This window comes from Heliangelus exortis, chromosome 3 (genome assembly GCF_036169615.1).
Source record: "Heliangelus exortis chromosome 3, bHelExo1.hap1, whole genome shotgun sequence".
NCBI lineage: Eukaryota > Metazoa > Chordata > Aves > Apodiformes > Trochilidae > Heliangelus > Heliangelus exortis.
The window spans coordinates 56,396,103-56,413,952 of record NC_092424.1 but is presented as its reverse complement, the minus strand read 5'-3'; the positions used below and the strand labels follow the sequence as shown (position 1 = coordinate 56,413,952).

Below are 17,850 nucleotides of genomic sequence, written 5' to 3'. Positions count from 1 at the left end.
TGACTCTTCATTAGAAATTAAAGGACAAGGTAGGCAATGTGATTGTTTTGCAAATTTCCCCGGGGTCTACTTTTAAGTAATCGTAAAAATCCTTGACGATGCCTTGCCCAAAGCCAGTGCTTTCAGTAGCTGCTGTTGTTTAGAGACAGCAGCTCTCAGGAGTTTTACAAGGAGTCATATGCAAATAGACTCTACCAGCATGCCCCTGAAACTGCCTATTCTTGGAAAAGCTTATATGGAAGGATTTAATGTTGACAGTCTTAAGTAGTGATGTCTCAACTGTGAAAAATCTGTCGTTTAACCAACTTCACGAAGCAAAAGTGTTTACCGTTGAAGGAAGCAAGAGTATTTCCTTTTGTTTCTAGAGACTGTGGAGGCTTTAAACAGCTATCCAATTTGGCATGCACATAATTTGATAGTCTGTTTTATAAGACGTTGACTTTAATCAGAAAAATCAGCCTCTCAAACTCCAGCAGAAGAGGGCAATGCAACCTGTGTGGATCAAACAGACTTAAAATGGAAAAAGGATTTATATAGTGGCAAGTTGGGCAATGGCTCTTAAAACTACAGCTGTATTGTTCTAAACACTCTTTTACATTATTGGCCAGTTGGTAAGTTATAATTCACTGCCATTTGATGTTAAATTTGCTGCCACAAAACATGAGCGATCACTGGCTGAAAACAGTAGTTGTGTTTTTAATTCCTGGGTGCTGAGAGTTGTCTCAGAGAGCATTTTGTTGTCAGGTTTTCCCAAAAGCGTACACTTCATTCTTTCTAGCTTTGCTAATACTTTTAATACAAGCATTATTTTTTTACACTCGTAAAACATATTAGCTGCCTCATGTCTGCAAGGCAAATAAGGCCAAGTATCACTTTTCTCACCAGCTGGGACAATTTTAGCAATAGCAATCAGTTTAATTTCCCAGCTTGTCCAAACCACTGCTATTTACACTCCCATTGAGTGGTGATATCCTCCCTTTACGTGCCCAGGTTTAGAATTTAAGTACATCCACCATGCTGTTTTCCTTCCTAATAAATTCAGAAGACAAGGATGAAGAAGGATGGAAAAAGGACAGTGGTATCACTCCTGTATTGAACTCGGAAAGTGAGGCTAAGGGGGATGCCATATATTATTAGTCCTGATCTGGCAGTCCTCACTGAAGAAGTAACTTACACAGGGACTTTGCCAAAGGCTGAGTACGGGCAGAAGGCTGCAACAGTTGGCACAGAAGGAGCAAGATGTCAGTTGCCTTCATAATAATGGGCATTTTTCTCCCAAATCTGTAAGGCAGATCTATATGGGTTTGTCTCAATGGCTGTAGTCAGTAGCAGTTTCTGGGAGAGAGGGCTCAGAGACATCCCAAGATGGAATATTTTGGGGATATATACCCCTTCTTCTTCCAAAGCACTGGAAAAGAAACACAGTTCTGGTCCCATGCGGGCCTGGATCTCCTGTGTTAACTATGTGATGTGAGAGGGAGAGGAGGACACCCACCACCCTCCCTTCCCAAGTTACAAATACTTGCTTGTTAAGCACTTGATCTTTTTACATAGCACTTCCAAGCGAGATAATAAATATACAAAAGAACAAAGTCTACTATATAAATGAAAGCAGATTTAAAAAATTACAAGTTTAATAGATAAATATAATAAATACTTTATGCATCATAACTCTGGACAACTACATTTAAAGCAAGTATGTTGGCAAGTCACAAAGAAGTTGCGCCTCGGCAACTTTATTTCCATAAAACCACACTGACAGGCATATTACAATGTTACGTATGAGGCTTTATGCTGCAAGTATGTTCAAGTCCCGCTCACCTACTGAGTTCACCATGAAATATATATGGGTGTAGTGTACGTTCTATTTTGGAATGTCTTTTTGCACACCAACACGGTTGTACAGATAGATGTTCTACTTACCAGGGACAGTGGGGAAGAGTTTTGAAGAAAAATACTGGTAAATGACTTCTAGAAAAACTAAAGCATTTCTTAACTTTTTATTGACATTGGCAAATTAAAATAGAATAAATTAACAATATTTTCTCAAAAAAATGTTTTGTACAAAAATACTGTCAAAATTTCCTGAAAAGCTTTCAACACAGTAGTATCTTTTCATGTACTGAATAAACTATATTAGCACAGTGTCAAAATGCCGAAGACAGAAACAAAATAATAATTAAAAAAAAAAAAAAAAAAAAAAAAAAAAAAAAAAAAAAAAATCTGTGAAATGGTTGCCACTAGTCAACATTCCATCCACACCATATTATTGTCTGTACATATGGGGGAAGGGAAATGGGTAGCAGACTTTTAAGTAACAGTATTACTTTTCCTGATCTGGAAAGGTTTGGCCCATATCTGTTAAGCTTCCAGTTTAGCATATTAAAAAAAGAAAAAAAAATTATTAGTCTGCACTGCAATGCATAGTTAGAAATTAAGCAAGATGGCAGCATCTGTGCAGTAGTATCTGCCCTTCAAAGTTCATGCAACCAACCAATGCAATTTTTTTCCCTCTTCACTCAGAATTTGAATGCAGTTCAAGTCATTGGAAATCATCGTTTACAAATTCCACAAGATTAAGCAATTTGCCAAGATTAATATCTAACAGTTCAGCACTGTGGGAATTATGGGCACGTTACTGCAAGGAAAATAAGAGCGCGAGGAGGGGGAGGTGGGGCGACCAATATAAAAAAGCAGAGTTGGCTAGAAATTATTACTATGGGAGGGGACGTGAATGTCAAAAGCTACGAAAAGAAAAAACAAAACCAAACAAACAAAAAACCAAACAAACAAAAAAAGAAAAACACAAAACGTGGCAGCGACTTAAGAAGGGGATAAAAAAAATAATTCTACTAGGGCATAGTTGACTCTGCTTTCCAGATTCTCACCTTTTCAAGCCCTGAAAAGTGAGACACCGTGTCTAGGGGAATGTTTTCATTCGCACCGATAGAAAGTCCTTTGTTTGTTTTAAATGAATCAGCAGCTCACCCTGCTGGGCTGCTGTTTGCAAACGAAGTCTGTCATGAAGTCAAACTCGTTCTGTCCCAACCACAGCTCGGGAAGCTCCTTGATGCGATCCAGCCCCATTTCGATGACTAAGGACATGAGGACCTCCTCGTCGATGAAGTCAGTGTCTATGACATTGGGCGGCAGCATTGCCGCGGGGACGTGGGGGACGGCGGGCGGTAAGCCGCTGCCTCCGCCGCCGCCGTGCTTGGGGTTGCAGTCCCTGAAATGCTGCTGCTGGCTGCTGCCGTTCAGCTGGTGGCTGCCGGGGTGCAAGTCCGGCATGTAGTGGCTGTGGGGGTAGGGGTGGTGGCTGAAGTACTGGTTGTTCAGCTTCTGGAGCTGCATGCTGGCGCTCAGCTGCCCTCCCGGGCTGGCGACTGGGGGGGCCAGGAACTGGGAGCCGCTGAAGCGGGCGGGGGGCGGCATGCTGCCGGCCGGGTGCCCTCCGCTCACGCTGCCCGGCCCCATGGCGTGCCTCACCCCGCTGCTCGCGTTCATATTCCCAGCTCCGTAATGTATATGGTCGCCCATCAGGGCGCTGAAGGCGTGCTGCTGCGGCGCCTGCTGCTGCTGGTGGTGGTGATGGGGGGTGGGAAACTGCCCCATGCCCATCCGATGCGCGGGGTGGTGGTGAAGCCCGCCGGATCCGTCGGGGAATCGCCCGTGGTTCATGGCCATCATGTGGTCTGCCATTGCCCACCTGGAAAGTTAGTGTGGGAACACATTAGAAAAACAAGACCCTCGGACATCCAGCCGCCCTCTCTCGGACCGGCTGCATCTGCCCGGCCCTGGGAGAAACGACTTCGCAGGTCCTGCCGTCCTCTCTTTTCTCGGGGGGGCAGGGAAAAAAGAAAAGAAAAAAAAAAAAAAAAAATCTCCCACCGTGGAGTACAAAGGGGAAAATACAAGAGGAGCCTACGGTACGAAAATCCCCGTCCCCTCCGCTAATCCGGCGAGCAACACGCCTTCCCACTCCAACTTGTGCATACCTATCAGCGGAAAGTGTTGCATACGGCAACAGCCGCCTCCTCCCCGCACGTTCAAAAGGCGCCCGAGCCCCCCGGCTTCGCCAGGGAAGGCAGCGGATTTCCACGGCGCTCTCGCTAACTTGCGGGGACTGAGCAAAGAATTAGGAAGTCCCACCTAACCGCTGTCAGCAACTTTTGGAATTAAGTCCTAATTATTCTGGTAAAAATACAGGAACGCACGGATAAGGAGGTAAAGCCAGGCAGCTGAGAAACACCTTTCCTCGCGTGTTTAAACAGTCCCATTTTTCCTGTTGCACACAAAAGGGACACCCGGCACCAGCTACGAGAACCGCCGCACTCACCTCCCGGCTTCTTTCTTCTTTTGCTTCAAAGGTGGCGGTGAAATCAGTCAGTAAAAGTCACCCAGCATAGGGAGGGCTTCCCCGGCTCTCTCTCGCCTCGCCGCTTACGTGACGGTGCTGTGATCGCTGCCGCAGCCCCAGAGCTGTTTTTCACTCCTCTGCGAGGCTCATCAGCACTTGCCAACAATGAGCTGTGTTTCTTACCCAGCTTTGGCCACAGCTAATATAGGATTTCAGAAGGGAGGAGCAAAACCCTTACAGGCAACCAGAAGTAAAACCTGGAGCAAGCGAGGGGAAGGAAAAAAAAAAAAAAAAAAAAAAAAAAAGAAAGAAAAGAAAAAAAAAAAACAAACCACCCACCCCAGCACCCGGCGCGCACAGGCGCACAGGCGCGCAGGGGGAGGCGCGGGAAGGGACAGGCGGGCCTGAGGGGTGCCCAGGCACCCCCATACACACACACCTCCGGCTGGGCTATACGGGGGCTATCGGGTCATTGCGTCCCCGGTTCCGCGCTTCTCCCAGCCTCCCTGCCCCCGGGAACAAAGCGGGGCTGGGCGGCGGGGCAGCAGGCAGCGGTGCCCCGCGCACCCCGCCGCCCATCACCCGCCTCCGGCACCGCCACAGTGGAGGGCGCTGCCCGCCTCCCCAGCTGGCCGCGAAGTCGGGCACCGCCGGGCTTCCTCTTGCCCCCGCCATTCCTGGGACCGCAGCCCGGCGGCCGCGGACACACGTGGGGATGGGCGCTCCTGTGGCGCTTCCCAGGCAGGGCGGGGTCCCCCCCTCCGGCCTCGCCACGGTGCATGTGCCCGGCGCCCCCGGCCTCAGTCCCCCCGACCCGCGTGGCCGTCTCCGGGCCGGTCCCTCTGCCACAGGAGAGGTCCGAGATCCGCTTTTTTTTTTTTTTTTTTTTTTTTTTTTTTTTTTTTTTTTTTAATGCATACACAGTGTGTAAGGGGGTGTCGGCACATTCCTCCCCGACCCCCTACCTCCATCCCTTGTGTTTGCCCCACAGCCACCCGGGGCGTGCAGGCCAGGTGCCCACACACTCTTGCCCTTGGCCAGCTTGGTGGGTTTATTAGAATTATTTATGATTGTTCTTGGAATGGCAAAGAATAGAACGTGGGACACGGGTGGGTACATGCTCTACAAACACGATGGCCCTGGCTAGGCAGGTCCCCTATCACTGTCCCGTGTCTGGCAGTGCCCACCCGGAACCCCCCACGCTTGTGCAGAGCCCCTGAGGCCGCTGCTCTTGTCTCCTGCTCCAGATCCACCAGCTCCTCTGTGAAGGGCGGCTGTGCTGAAGTACCAGGGAAGCACCGAGGACCCCTGGGGAAGGCCTGCGCAGGGAAGAGCTGAGTGGTGGCCTATTTTCAATTGTGCCTTTTGGCTTTCTTCTCCCCGTATCTGCTTTCCCACTTGCAGCTGCTCACAGGCACACTGAGGGGGCAGCGGCAGTCAGGACCATCCCCCCCAGGCACATAGAATTGTGTGCTCCTCACTTGAGGCCAGCGTGGCCATCATGTAGGCTGAGCTGGGGTTCCAGCTCCACACACTCCACATGTACACAGGAGTGTCCAGGTCCTCCCTGGGAAGACATAGACACGGGCAAACGGGATGCTTCGAGATGCTGTTCATGTGCAAGCCCTCTTGCCCCCATTTGGGCCACAGTGAGCTATGAAGGTGAAACCAAAAGGAGCATTAGCTTCATCTTGCTCTGTCTGGGATGGAGACAGAGCTGGGTTCCCAGTGCAGCAAGGTGTGGGGGATGAGAGAAAGGTAATTCCCTGTGTGGCCAGCACAATCCTTATCAAAGCTGTGAGGGCAGGCAGAAATGGGTGGGTGCATAAAAGGTGCCAAAAAAATACCCTGCTGACACCTAGCTGTGAGGGACATCAGGGGTGGAATGAAATCCCTGGGAGGACAGGAAGCTTTGCAAGTGTCAGCTACTGTGAGGAAGTGATCTCATCCTGGAGCTCCCTTTCCTGAAGTGATTAAGTAGGGTGCCCACCATGGTTTCAAGTTTTGGTCTTCAAATATATGAGTAGGTGGACATCTGGGAGCTGCTGAATCAGGACCTCCAGTCTGGCTGAGGATAGTCAGAAAAGTGACAGTACTTTTCTGGATATTTTTCCTTCTCATGGTTGTGCAGGTTTTACTGGGCAAAACAATGAATAATAAGAAGATCCTGTTCCATTTGGCAAGAAGTCAGCTGTGTATCATGACAAGTGGTTTGTTTAATGTCACATATCCATGGTGATACTGGTATACCTTTTGCTCTCCACTGCCTTAAGTATGAGATCCTTTTTAAAGCCAAGTACACATCGTAACGCCGCCCAGCAAATGCCCTTTCCTATTTTTGGCTTTTAGATTCTGGAAGCTGCCAGCTTGCCAAAGTGAGTTATGGAGAATTGGCATGAGGCTGCCCAGAAGCAATAGTAGGGAAGTCACAGCCACCATTATACCTCACTCATACAAAACATATCTTTAGGTATTTACAGCCCACACACAAAGAATTAGGCAGAATGGCGCTCTCTTCATTGGGGGTTGTAGTCGGGTCCAGATAAGGCTCAGCAGAGCAGTGCCAGATGAGCCAAGTTTTTTCACTGTTTATGGCCATAGCAAAGTGGGAACACAATCAGTTGGTTGCTTTCCAGGAAATGGCTGGAAGACTGGTGATGGGCAGCTTAAAGGAATGTAGGACAAAGTATAAGCCCATCACCACAGAACTAGCAGGAAGCCCCGAAACTCATCTTTTTGCCTCTCATGATCTAAGCCAGTTATTTAAGGAAAATTTTGCACTCATATTCCTCGAAGTCTTCTGCATACCTCAGTTGCTTCTTCAGTCAAACAGCAAGGAAGCAGGGCACTGCACATTGGGAGAATGCCAAGATGGTCAGGGGCAGGAATGAAAGCAGCAGGTTTCACAGAGTCGCTCCTCAGTGAAGAATCCGAATAGAGTTGAAAGCAGAATGTCAGAACTGCTCTGCTCATGGAGGAAGAATCACTGAGAAATATAAAAAAAGACAATGGAAAAGTAGGGAAAAGATGGATCCTCTGTTGGGTATTAACATCATGGATTGGAAGGCCAGGCAGATACTGAGCCTGGTTGCAGTTGCAGCCTTGCTCACTTCTGCCAGACTGAAACATCTGCAGATGTGCAGTGAAAGGAAGAAATGGAAAATCAAAAAGAAGAATCCCAGACGGTGTTTTTTCAGATATTTACTGAAATGCTCAAGCTGGCTGAATACTCGTAGTTTCAGGGGTATTTCACAGGAATACTATATACAGAGCAACAGATTTCAGGGGGCACTGGATCTTTTAAGGCCTTTTTTGCGACTCTGAAAATGTAATCCCTAAATCTCTGTGGCTTGTTTCTCCAGTATCACCCTGGAGGTGAGGTTCTATGTGTTCCCCCCCCTCCCCCATGCTGACATAAAGAAGTCAGGAAAACCTAGTTCAGGATATTTGCTAGGGTTATCTGATAGGAAATTTTATATTAGAATGATATCCTGTAAGAAATGCCCTTTCTGTGAAAACGATTAAGGTCTTTTATTGAGAAGACAAGCCATAATTTTCTGGCAGCTTTTGCTTCTGACCTCCTTACAGCTTCCTTCAATCCCACCCTTCCTGGGGGCACCTGGTGCTCGGGAGGGAAGAGGAAACTGTGATGCAGGAGGTCCCCAAATCTTTGTTTTACCAGCACAAACCTGGATGGTTGATTTTGGTTTCAATGCCCACCCTAAGGAAAAACAATGAACATGACACATTTATTTCAGATGAGCACCCAGGAAGTAGAGAAATTTGTTTTGGTCTTTCAGTGTACACTTCATTCCTTGGAATTCTCTTTGTGAGAAGAACAGTGGGGTTTTTTACCTGTGGAGTGAAAACAGTGTTTTCAACTAGGAGGGAGTTTCTTTTTCTGACATGCTTTACAGAGAGACCTATTATTCTTACATGGTTTGTGGGGTGAAATAGTGAACACAAGATGGGATTTGGTTTGGGATCCTCTTAAGTATCCAGGTGGGATGGAGTTCCCTTATCAAATATAGCTGTTTGAACAGCACCAAAAAGGGCAGAAAACACAGGATTAACGTGCTTCAATTAGTTCTATGCCAGGCACAAGCTTCCTGAAGCTGTCACAGTTCCCCTCTCCTGTCCCTGGCCAGATGTTCTTCAGAGCTGAGCATCTGTCCACCCATTTCAACAATCTTCATTCCTGTTGATGCAGGCAGTGCACCTGACATAGAGGTAAGAATGGAAGAGATGGGGAGTTCTTTCAGTGGTGGCAGATGTTACATGGAGTTACTGCAGTGATGTCAAAGCAAATCTGTATTGTTTCTCACAGCTGGCTGGTGTGGGACAGTGGGAGGAAATGCAGAGAGGCAGAACCTATGCTACAGGACTCATTTTCAATTTTCCAGGTTCCTCAAGGTGAAACCTTGTGCTGATCTGACACAGTTACTCTGCTGAGAATGGATTACCAGTGTGTTTGTTAGCAGTGAGTCCTTATGTGAAGGAAAGAGTTAACCAGAGCAAGGAACTTCCTGAAGCATTTTGGGGGTATGTTAGAGGTTTTCATGTGCTTACATCCCTTGCTGGTGATGTACCAATGCTGAACACATCAAAGTACTGTTCTAAACTAAGGGACGTGGGGTATGCAAATTGTGGTACTCTCTCCTCACCCACCTCTTCCTGTTTGTTTAGATGGTTCAAGATAGTAACATGCCACTATATTTTATTTCAGCAATAATGAATGTGGATTTTCACCCTTCATCTGCATCGTTTTATTTGTGTGAGAATGGCTTGGGAAGGGTGACAAGCTCCATTGTTTTACTGTTCTCAGCACAGGGCTTCGAGCCTGTGTGGCTCGAAGAACCAAGGTTCTTCCTCAAGTGTCATTTTTGCTGCTAGGTATTTTCTTTGAAAAAGTGACTGTAAAAAATGTGAATGCTTCTTAAGGACATTATTGTTTTGAAGAGGTTCAAGAGGATGTAAACATACAAAATAAACATGTGTAAGTAAATCATTAGTCAAGTATCACTCCATTTGTATTCTGGCACACAGAACCCCATAATGGACTTTTTCATTACTCTTTACTTTTGAGTGTAAGTGGAACCAGAAATAACAAAAGGGACAATATACAGGTGCCTTTGAGAAAGTAGTAGTAGTTTCTACAGCAAATCAAATGACACCAGCTCCAAATAGAGCACAGAGAAGGAAAGCTAGGCTGTATGAACAAAATTTTATTCCATTTGGGGCCTGAGCCAAGTAATAATAATACTGTTTTGGGTCAACAAAGACTTTGTAAAAAAATTCAGGTAGAATGAAATGTTTTATTTAATTAAAAATGATTAGAAAGCAGAGTACATACTTCTAAGTATGTATTAGACCTGGATGATTACACCCAAAGTGTTCATTGCCTATATTCTGTAATTAATTGAACTGGTAGTTGACAAGTAATTTATTTGAAGTCCACCAAATAATTGAAGCTTATTATTAGAATGAATTGGAATGCTGGAGAAAAAAAAAAAAAAAACAGGAAAAAAAAAGATTTATTATTACAAACATAGGCCTCAATCCAGGGTACATTTATACACATAATTAACAGTCACCTTTTTCAGGCAGATCATTTCACACAGTACCCTACTCTCTTGTGTCTGTTTTAAATCAGTGAGGCTGTGCAGGAAGCAAGACAATTATCAAAATGAGTAAGGTTGACAAAATCTTAACTTCTCAAACCATCAAACTGATCAAATTGATCAAATTGACACACCTTAAATCCATCAACAGTCTGTGGCTGGGACTGGATTTCCAGGTGGTCACATCTTTACAGCACAACAGTCCACTTGAGACATGGAGCTTTGTGACTACCCTGGAATTTAATAATAATCTAAAAGGTAATTATGTTATTTCATTGATTAAGTCCACCTTCTCCCTTTGCAGTTCCAATATGTCAGACACAAAGAAAATACTAGTAAAATTAATGGTTATGTAAGAGAAATGTTCTGTTGTTGTATTGAACCTCAATTTAGATTTGGGTAAGCAAATACTTTGGACATGTTTACTGGACCTAATGGTATCATACAGACTCACAGATTCATTTAGGTTGGAAAAGACCCTTAAGATCATAGAATCCAACTAATAACCTAACAGTGCCAAGTCCACCACTAAACAATGACCTTACATGCTACGTATACACATCTTTTAAATACCTTCAGGGACAGGGACTCCACTACTTCCTTGGGCTTCCTGTTCCAATACTTGACCACTCAGAAAGAATTTTTTCCTAATATCCAGTCTAAACCTCCCCTGATGCAATTTAAGGCCATTTCCTCTCATTCTATCACTTGCTACTTGGGAAAGGAGGGCAACCTCCACCTATCTGCAACCTCCTTTCAGGTAGTTGTAGAGACTGATAAGGTTCCCCCCTCCCCCAGCCTCCTTGCAATCTTTCTGGATTACATGAGAAATCCTGACTTCGATGGGATTCTACAGGAGTTCAGAGTACAACAAAGAAGTGTGTGCCGAAACAAGTGTGTGCAGAAAAGTAGCTCTTCAATATAATCACTGTGGTCATAAAGGCTTCTCCAGCATCCTTGCCACTTTGAATTTTATTTTAATGAATAGGGAAGTAGTTTAGTCCTCATCATGATGATAAAGAGTTACAAGTAGCTGTGGTGTTTGTCATGTGTCACACATTGTCAGCAGACAGCTGAAGTTTCAGTTACATTATCCTTTGATTTGATTATGTTTTTCTCCTAAATTAAAGAATTATAATGTGTCAGTGTGGTAATGGCAGCAGCATTCATTCCAGGCCTTTATGAATATGCTGTGGGTTCAGGAGAATTTGTTAGCAAAAAACCTCATCGTGTTCAGCATTTTAGGAAACTTATTTTATGCACACCTTCTCCAGCGTGGTTTCCTTTAACAGGTAGGAAGGATCTGGGAATCATTCCAGTCTGACCCATCTTTTCAGAGGATTTTCATTGCATTTCTTTAGTTGAGAACCTGTAACATTTTATATTGCAAACCTCTATTTTGAGGCCTTGTATTTCAAATTAGGTCTCATCTCAGTCCAGTAGCTGACATCAACATTCTCTGGAACACTGAAATGTTATCTTTGGTCTCTGTGGCAAGGGATAGTCTAGCTCAGACAGGCCATTCTCAATGTAGAAGATGCCTATCTGTCCTTCTGCTTTCCAGAGTGCTTGCTGCAGAGGAGGCTTGCTGCTATCCCTCTCAAGATTAGTTACACACTTTCTGTGTGAATTACTTCCTGTTTTCCCCCAGCCTTTCATTTTGGTTGGCACCAGCAAGTGTTGTTTCCATTTGTCTGTGTAGCTGTTTTGTGGACCATAGGATTCAGAAACAACAGATTGGATTTCAGTACTTCAGTGCAAGTTTTGCTTTGAAATACGTACAGTAAGTCAGTTGGACCCCTGAAAAATAAAATAGTTTGTATTGCCTAAGGCTACTTAAAATTCAAGTTTTGTAGCCCCTTATTTGGAAACATAAAGATAAACCCTGCTTTCTTATCACACATATCTTTGTGCATGCTGCAAAATCACGATACACTGATTTTTTCAATTGATTAATTTTGGTTTAAATTGTTTTTAGGAAGGCACAGCAGATGTATGTGTTTTTTCACACTTTGCTGTTCTTATGCATCATCCTGATGATATCATACTCAAGCACTAATAATACTACTACTTGCTTTTACATAAATTAGCACTTTACAGCTTCAGAGCATAATATCAACATTACCTAATTAGTGTAGAATTGAGCATGCACTCTTTTCCTTTTAAAGTAGAAGCTGATGTATTTAAATGGTGATATGTAATCAGAAGGGAAAACAAGTCCTCTAACAGCCTATGTAGCAGTCTCATCAACAGGCTAGGAGCCAGAGCAGTTTTTCTCACAATTCCAGCAATGTAATGAAAATCAGACTTTAACGCACAAATTCCTTTTTTGTTGTGAAAGTCTCACGCGAACATAGTTCAACTTTTCTATAAAATGGAAAAACTCATACCTACCCTTCTCCTAGAAAGTGCCTAGCAGAGATCTTTTTTATATGTATGCCTAAGTATCACTGATGTGGCCGCAAATATTTGATATCAAAAGGAGATTTTAAAGCTATCCTAGTCTTCTGCTTTTATTTCAGATCATGAGTGGGACCCTGGCCATCTCAGTGTCAGTAGATATAGTCATTATCATTGCTGACTTAAATGGAAGCAAGGTCCACCCTGGCACTTTTAATCTCACAAAGAAGGTAGCCCTTTCAACAATCTCGGCAACAGTTCCTTGCATTGCCCATTCCTACCAAAGCAACAGGACAAGATGCTCCCTCTCTGCCTTTTCTGTGTCCTAAATATTCCACTCCCAGTGCCTCTTACCAATTAGCTCTGCAAGACTCTTTGGAGGCTCTTGCTCCCTTTCTGCTCCAGGATGAATTATCCCTGTAAACTTTCAATCCTCATTGCTCTTGTCCACGAAGATCATGGCAATTTTTCTTCCAAAGAGCCCTTTTCCTGCAGCTACATGCAACACCCCCCACCTAATCTCTCATGGTGAATGGCAGCCATCCAACAATATATTACCCAACACAGTGAGGTTACGTACTTTGACAAGAGTTTCTTTGCATAACTGCATCCACAGCCTCTTTCTTCCCTCCAGAATCTGACACCTCAATAACCAATTTCTATTCATGCACAAAATGTTAAATCCAACAACTTCCTTCAGTATAATGCCCATGAAAGATAAAAGAAATATCCTATAGCTTGCTCTGCTATGGAAAGTGTTCAGCAATACCAAGAATATGTGTTGGGGCTCTTACATACTTCTGAAGTTGTCTTCAAGATCTTCCATCAAATATTTCCTCCAAATGTGAGGCTGGGCTACCATTCTACCTCCTGAAGTTGCCTCCACTCCCCCTTGCTAGTCCCATGCTATGGTAGGAAGAGGATTCTTACTGCTAATAAATATTTACATATAGCTTTTACTCTTTCAAGAGTCTGAGAAATATTCACTACTCTGTATTTTCAGTTATGGGTTTTTCAAAAATCTGCAACATTTTATGAACATTTCATTAGTTGTCTTTTGTGTATAGGTTTTAAAGTCTAGTTGATTGCTCAAGAATATTTATGTTGCTTGAAAAATAAACAGCTCTGTGACTAATACTGGCTTAAATTCAGTGTATAGCTCTGATTAATGCTATTTTTATCTATAATATAAGGTTCAGTGCTGCTTATGTATTATGCCTAGCTATCCCTGGCTCATTTTTTTTTTTTTTTTAGCACAGCACAAGGGAACTTGATTTCAGAAAGAACAAATGGCTAAAAGGATATCTGAAACTCAGTCTTACGTATTTTGCCTGGAGATAGGTATTCATAGCACAGAAAAACCTGCTGGTACACCAAGTTCAGTATCTACCAGCAGTGCCAACACTAACATCTTTTAAAGAACTCATAATGCACCAGACATTCAACAACGCTACACCTGGGGAAGGATTCCCTTGTGGCTGTACAGCTGAGATGACAAATCTCTAATATAAAACAACTCGCCAGTTATATCATCACTGATGGAGACATAAATCTGAGATATTTCAATCTTAACCCTGCCTAGGCTTGAACACTGGAAGTTGAAGACTTGTAGTTTTTATTTTCTGTACAACTGATGAAATGGTACCTTCCTGGCTTGTATAATCAGTTCTACTGATTACAGCAGTTAATGGACTGACTCAATTTACATAAGCTGAAAGACTTGGGTTTTTTTGGTTTTTTTTGTTTTTTTGTTTTTTTTTTAATCTATGTTTAAGATTCTGTTTTGGTGGTAAATAAATCAATTTAGCCTAGTAATAGTTTATGACCAGTTTTCTACATATTAGTTATGTGCTGCAAATGATAAGCTATGTCCTTTTGCATTTTTTCTTATTATTGAACAAGGTACATAAGCATGTCCACATGCCATGTCTGATCTATCCTTCATTGTACAAACTTTCCTGCACTCTTTCTTTTAAAGCCCTCGTTCTGCTCAGTTAAGGTTCTGAGAGCCTAGGATGCACTGTAATCAGGATCAGGGAGATACAGGCACTTGGCAGGACTGACCTTTACAAGGTCATTTGGTTTATGCTGTGGACAGGTTTCTCTTCTGCATCCCTCTAAGGCTGACTAACTGAAACTTTCTTTCAGTGTCTTGTATTATCATATTACAATATTTTCTGTCATCCATTTTTGTATTTTCTGTGTTTGACCACTGCAGCACACTGAGCAGACATCTTCATTAAGCCGTCTACACTGATGCCTCAATCTTTTTGTTTAAAAGGTACAATTCATCAGAACCCATCTGTGTATACCAGAAGTTTAAATCATTCTTTCTGAGGTGCATTGCTCTGCACTAATCTACACCACGTTCCCTCTGCTGACACATTACTCAGTTTCTTATTGTTGTCAAGGCTTACTGAGGTGCCTCATGCTCCACCAGCCTTGCCTTGCACATCACTCATGCATATCCAGCCTTTCTTATAGGGACTCAATACGTATGTTAAACAATGTTGCTGTTCGTATTGATCCTTGAGGCACCCCATTACTTAAATACTGTGAAGAGGACTGAGCAATTATTCCTGCTCTGCCCTCATGTGCTATCCCCTAACTGGATTTGCATCCATGACTGGCAGGATGTTGCCACCTCTTCTCCTCCTGGCAGCTGACTGTCCTTACCAGCCTTATGTGAACCATCTTCACCCAAGGTCTTTTGACTGGGTAAATTACTTCCTCATTACCCTGCATTTTGCTATTGCCTCACAGAATTGCTCCAAATCCAAAGATCTAACATCAAAGACTACTTTCTTTTCACAAAATTTTTCTTTGTTGACCCAGAAGCTGAGTGTTGTTATTTCAGTGTCCCATACAGGCAGGTGAGTTTCAGGCCTGTTTTACTGCAGTGCTGCTACCACTGGGATTCTAAACTAAATCCATCCAGCGAGCTGATGGCTTTTGTACAAGTAGCAATCTCTTCAGAAGCAATTCTCTCAGCCACTTGAGAGCTTAAAAAATAAAATAAAATAGAGAAATCCTGCTTTCTCAGCAAGGACGCATACAAGTACCCACATCCCAGCTTGGGGCTGACTTTTATCCAAGGGATCCCACATTTTTGTGAGTAAATTTGATACCGGCTGGCCAGCAGGCATCACCTTCTCCCTCACGAGTTTCTCACATTTTTGTTTAGCCTGCAGGAGAGGCTCCACATGGACACCAGCCTTGCCAACTAAGTGAGTCAGGGCTTCCCTTTCTTTGAGGGCTTCTCTCTCCCAACCACCTCACAGCCTCCCTACTCATCCCTGGCACCTCTAACCCAACACAGGAAGGACATGGAGCTGTTGGATTGAGTCCAGGGGAGGGCCACAAAGATGATCAGAGGGCTAGAGCACCTCTCCTGTGAATACACGCGGAGTTGGGATTGCTCAGCCTGAAGGCCCTGGGGAGACCTTACAGAGGCCTTCCAGTACATGAAGGGCTCTATGGGAAGGCTGGAGAGGGACTTTTTACAAGTGTGGTGTGGTCAGACATGGGGTAATGGCTTTAAACTGGAAGAGGGTGGATTTAAGTTCAATGTAAGGAAGAAATTTTTTAGTGTGAGGTTGGTGAGACACTGGCACAGGCTGCCCAGGGAAGTTGTGGGTGCCCCGTCACTGGAAGTGTTCAAGGCTGGGTTGGGAGGGACTTGGAGCAACCTGCTCTAGTGGGAGGTGTGCCTGACCCTGGGGTGGGGGTTAGAACTAGATGATCCTTAGAGTCCTTTCCAACCCAAACCATTCCATGATTCTCCTCAGGCCTCACAACGCTGCCTCTGCCCCTCCTCAGACCTCAATTCTCTCTCCATCCCCTTCAGTGCCACCACCTCTGCCATCGACGCCCTGGTAGAGCACTCCCCCCAGGGCAGCTCCCTCGCCCCTCAGTGCCCCCTGTGCCCCTCGCACAGGGCAGAGGAGCGGAGCCGCCCCACCCCGCGGGCTTTCTTCTCTGCCGCGCTGCCCTCCTGCCTGTGTGTAACTGTGGCAAATGTCACTGCTCACAGTGGCTGTGGCGTGGCGTGGCCTACGTGTCCAGTGTCAGCGGGTGACCGCTCCGTGCGGGGAGCAGGGGAGAGGTTGGTGTGGGGATTGGAGGGATGCCCTCTGGCTTTGGGGTTTGGGGCAGGCTTGGCTTTCGCTGGGAGTTCTGGATATCCCTGTCAGCAGGGTCCTGCTGATGTGAAGAATGGGACTTTGCGGTCAGTCCCTTGTAGGGCCCAGGGAACTGCCCAGAGCTGTGTGCAGGAATCAGCAGGCTTGTGTTTCAGTTTTGTATGGGTCACCTTCTTCAAACTCTTCCTTGTAGGTGCAAGGAATGGAAAATTAATTTGAAAAAAAAGAAAGGAAGGGTTCAGGGCACCTGGTGTCAAAAAATCATGGCACAAAGTGCTGGAGACGCATGACGGTGTGAGGGAGGTGGCATGAGGCTGTGTGTGATGTCCAGGCTGGAGCAGCAATGCAGTTTTGAAGTTAATTCCCCAATTGTCACTGCTTACCCAGCTCTGATTTAGTTTGCAAAGTGTTTTTTGGTACATGCCAACTGATTTTTTTTTTTTTTTCCTTTCAGATAAACTAAACCAGCAGCTTCACTCTGCTTGTACACCAAAACCACTTTGAGAGCTAGTGGTAGTCCAAGCCTGTAAATGATCCTCTGAACCACTTTGAATCAGTTGGGGGAACACACAACTCTTCAGGGTGATGGACTAAGCCTAATCTGAAGTAAGTTCCCCAGACTGCTTGAACTGGAGATAGAAGGGCCTCAGTACCAACAACTTCAGTTGACTTATCTGTGCCTATAATATCAAATACTGTCTAATGATAAACAGCCTGAGGTTTTAGGAACACAACAATTTGTGGCCCCTCTGTCTGTCAGTTTCAACCCTTGTGTACATTGGGGACTCCCTACATGCTTCTTCCAATTCCACTGGAGGAAAAGGTCATCTTTCTCTCTGGCTTAATCACTTGGAAACTACATAATCTTGAATTAAAATTGCCTTTTCCTATTTACAAAACCAGGAATGGTTTCTAAGAGCTCTGCTCCTCCCACATCTCTTTCTTTGCCTCTTTTCCAGCTGGGTCCAGCATGATTCCAGTGCTCAGATAACAAAGCACCATCCGCAGGGTGATGTGGGTGGAGGCACAGTGAGAGGGTGTAACTGCCCACCACACATTTAGATCTCTTTTCACTGAATCAGGTGAAAAAGATAGTACTTAATGCCTTTAAGAAAGGGCTGCCTGCGTGACAAGTACAAATTATACTTCATGTTCCTGTAATTTGACCAGTCAACACCTGGTCTAAAACAAGTGATATACTGTTAAAAGAGAATTCCAAAGCCACATCTAACACACAGATGTATCATTTTCCCTGTGAAATAAACAGGCTGTTAAACCCCCATCTGCACCCAGCCCTCCCCAGAACCAGAAAACCTACACTCAAAAC

At 44.5% G+C, this 17,850-nt stretch overlaps 1 protein-coding gene and 1 long non-coding RNA gene across 3 annotated transcripts; one reads left to right on the top strand and one right to left on the bottom strand.

The window, feature by feature from the left end:
* Positions 1-1,616: 1,616 nt before the first annotated feature.
* Positions 1,617-4,660, bottom strand: CITED2 (Cbp/p300 interacting transactivator with Glu/Asp rich carboxy-terminal domain 2). The gene is made up of 2 exons (XM_071740732.1): positions 4,340-4,660; positions 1,617-3,709 (listed from the first exon to the last, which is right to left on the bottom strand). The coding sequence occupies exon 2, from the start codon at positions 3,700-3,702 to the stop codon at positions 2,977-2,979; it is 726 nt and encodes a 241-aa protein (XP_071596833.1). The 5' UTR covers positions 3,703-3,709; positions 4,340-4,660; the 3' UTR covers positions 1,617-2,976.
* Positions 4,661-6,084: 1,424 nt separating this feature from the next.
* LOC139795530 (uncharacterized) lies at positions 6,085-17,422 on the top strand. 2 transcript variants are annotated; one of them, XR_011725553.1, is made up of 3 exons: positions 6,085-8,590; positions 8,764-8,902; positions 16,978-17,422. It is a non-coding gene; the product is annotated as an uncharacterized lncRNA (long non-coding RNA). The 2 variants fall into 2 exon arrangements; XR_011725552.1 differs by lacking the exon at positions 16,978-17,422 and adding an exon at positions 9,087-9,340.
* Positions 17,423-17,850: the final 428 nt, after the last annotated feature.

Excerpts from the sequence above, each read along its gene's own strand:
- CITED2 (XM_071740732.1), bottom strand. The coding sequence starts at position 3,702 with ATGGCAGACCACATGATGGCCATGAACCACGGGCGATTCCCCGACGGA.